At 41.3% G+C, this 2,891-nt stretch overlaps 1 protein-coding gene across 1 annotated transcript; it reads left to right on the top strand.

Annotated features, from left to right (window-relative positions):
- Positions 1-328: 328 nt before the first annotated feature.
- Positions 329-2,550, top strand: LOC138883834 (uncharacterized). Its single transcript, XM_070164549.1, has 4 exons — positions 329-614; positions 915-1,182; positions 1,305-1,671; positions 2,197-2,550. Exons 1-4 carry the CDS (start codon positions 329-331, stop codon positions 2,548-2,550), a joined length of 1,275 nt encoding a protein of 424 aa, XP_070020650.1.
- Positions 2,551-2,891: the final 341 nt, after the last annotated feature.

Consider the following 2,891-nt stretch of genomic DNA (forward strand, 5'->3'; position numbering starts at 1 on the left):
TACCCCCAAAGATATTTATTGCTACAAGGTAATGCCTTTTGGCTTGAAGAACGCTGGTGCTACTTACGAAAGAGCTATGTTGAATATCTTTGATGACCTTCTCCACAAGAATGTCGAATGTTATGTTGATGACTTGGTAGTAAAATCAAGAAAGAAGAGAGACCACTTGAGAGACTTGAGAATGGTATTTGAATTGCTCTGGAGGTACCAACTTAGGATGAATCCATTGAAATGTGTCTTTGGAGTTGCTTCTGGAAAGTTCCTTGGTTTCATTGTCCGACATTGAGGGATTGAAATTGATCAAGCCAAAGTGAATGCCATTTTGAAAATGCCTAAGCCTCGGGATATTCACGAATTGAAAAGTCTGCAAGGAAAGTTAGCGTACCTTAAAAGATTAATCATAAACCCAGCTGGGAGGTGCCGACCATTTAGTCGTCTTATGAAGAAAGGCGTTCCTTTCAAGTGGGACCAAGTTTGCAGCAATGCCTTTGAAATTATCAAAAACTACTTGATGAAACCTCCGGTTTTAGCAGCTCCTATACCTGGAAAGCCATTGATACTATACATTGCGGCGCAAGAAAGGTCTGTTGGAGCACTGTTGGCCCAAGAAAATAGTGAGGGGAAAGAAAACTCTCTTTACTACTTGAGCAGGATGATGACACCAAACGAGCTGAATTATTCGCCAATTGAAAAGTTGTGTTTGGCGCTAGTCTTCTCAATTCAAAAGTTGAAGCACTATTTTCCAGCTCATGTTGTTCGTCTTGTTTCTAAAGCAAATCCCATCAAGTTTGTGATATCAAAACTAGTCCTTAGTGATTGACTAGCGATATGGTACCTCCAATTTCAATAATTTGAGATTTTGTACATCCCTAAAAAGGCTGTAAAAGGACAAGCATTGACAAACTTCTTGGCAGATCATCCGATACCTGATAATTGGGAGCTGACTGATGAGCTACATGATAAGGACGCAATGATCGTTGAAGTTCAACCTCCATGTAAGATGTACTTTGATGGTGTTGCACATCGTGGAGGAGCTGGTACTGTCGTAGTATTTATCACTTCCCAAGGTGAAGTCATGCCCTACTCCTTCACCTTGACACAACTCTGTTCCAACAATATTGCTGAGTTTCAAGAATTAATACTTGGGCTTGAAAGGGCCGTTGATATGAAGCAATTGCAGTTGTAAGTCTTTGGTGACTCTCAGTTAGTGGTCAATCAGCTTCTAGGTAGTTACGAGGGTAAGACGCCTGAACTATGCCCATATCATAATACGCTAAAAAGTTAACATGGTGGCATGTGCAAAGGAAAGAAAATAAGAAGGCTGATGCTTTAGTTTCCCTAGCTTCATCATTAACCCTTCTTGATCAAGCACAAGTTACTATTTGCCAAAAATGGGTAGTATCGCCGCCAAATGAGGCTGAAGGTGAAAAAAATGAACTCAAGCATCTTGTCGCTGTTTTTGAAGTTGAGAAAAATGAATGGCGACAACCCATTATCGACTACTTATGCTATGGGATACTTCTAGAAAATCCGCGGAGAAGGACTGAAATCCGTCGTCGCGCACTCCTTTACTACAAAGATACCTTATACAGAAGATCATTCGAGGGAGTACTCTTGCAATGCTTAGGGGAAGATGAAGCACTCCAAGCTTTACAAGAAGCGCATTCTGGGGTATGTGGGTCACACCAGTCTAGACCAAAGATCCACTTCCATATAAAAAGGATGGGATATTATTGGCCAAATGATGGTAAAAGATTGCTTGGACTACGCTCGAAGATGCAAGGCTTGTCAATTCCATGTGAATTTTATTCATCAACCTCCTGAAGTGTTACACCCGACTGTTGCATCCTGGCCATTTGACGCTTGAGGATTGGATGTTGTTGGACCACTGCCAAAGTCCTCTGGTGGGCACCTATACATCTTAGCTGCAACTGACTACTTCTCAAAATGGGCTGAAGTTGTTGTTCTTAAGGAAGTAAAGAAGAAAAATGTTGCAAGTTTCATCCGAGTAAACATTATTTATCGCTTTGGCATTCCTTGTTACATAATAACGGATAATGGCAAGTCGTTCGACAATAGGTTGATGAACAAGATTTGCGAACTCTTTGGCTTCAAGCAACGTAACTCTTCTATGTACAATACTGTCACCAATGGTCTAGCCGAGCATTCAATAAGACTCTATGCAACTTGTTAAAGAAAGTCGTCTCCAAATCCAAACGAGATTGGCATGATCGTATGGAGGAAGCTCTGTGGGAATATAGGACAACTCACCGCACACCAACACAAGTGACCCCTTATGCACTCGTCTATGGAGTCGAAGCTGCCTTGCCGCTCGAGCGTCAAATACCTTCATTACGATTAGCTATTAAAGAAGGGATCACTAATGAAGAAAATGCTCGACTTTGGTTAGTAGAGTTGGAGGCTCTCGATGAGAAGAGGTTGGAAGCTCAACAGAGTCTTGAATGTTATCAAGCTCGATTGTCTCACACTTTCAATAAAAGAGTTTGTCCGAGATCCTTTCAAGTAGGAGATCAATTCCTTGTCGTATGAAAGACCCATACTTACTTCCCATAAACTTGTAGGGAAATTCACTTCAAAATGGGATGGGCCATATGTCATACAAGAAGCTTACTCAAGCGGGGCTTACAAGCTGGTTGATGCAGATGGCATGAGAATCGTCCCTATCAATGGCAAGTTTATGAAGAAGTATTATCCTTGAAGTCATTATGCTCCTCGACGTACGAGCCTAAACTGCAAGTCATGTGTCACGACCCTAAAACAGACTCAGTCATGATGGCACTTATCGTAAAACTAGGTCAGCTGACACAAACCCCCAAAACCAACCAAACAATTATAATAAGTCATTTAAAAGTCATTAATAAGCTAAAATC

Source organism: Nicotiana sylvestris, chromosome 12 (assembly GCF_000393655.2).
Source record: "Nicotiana sylvestris chromosome 12, ASM39365v2, whole genome shotgun sequence".
In the NCBI taxonomy this organism is placed as follows: Eukaryota; Viridiplantae; Streptophyta; class Magnoliopsida; order Solanales; family Solanaceae; genus Nicotiana; species Nicotiana sylvestris.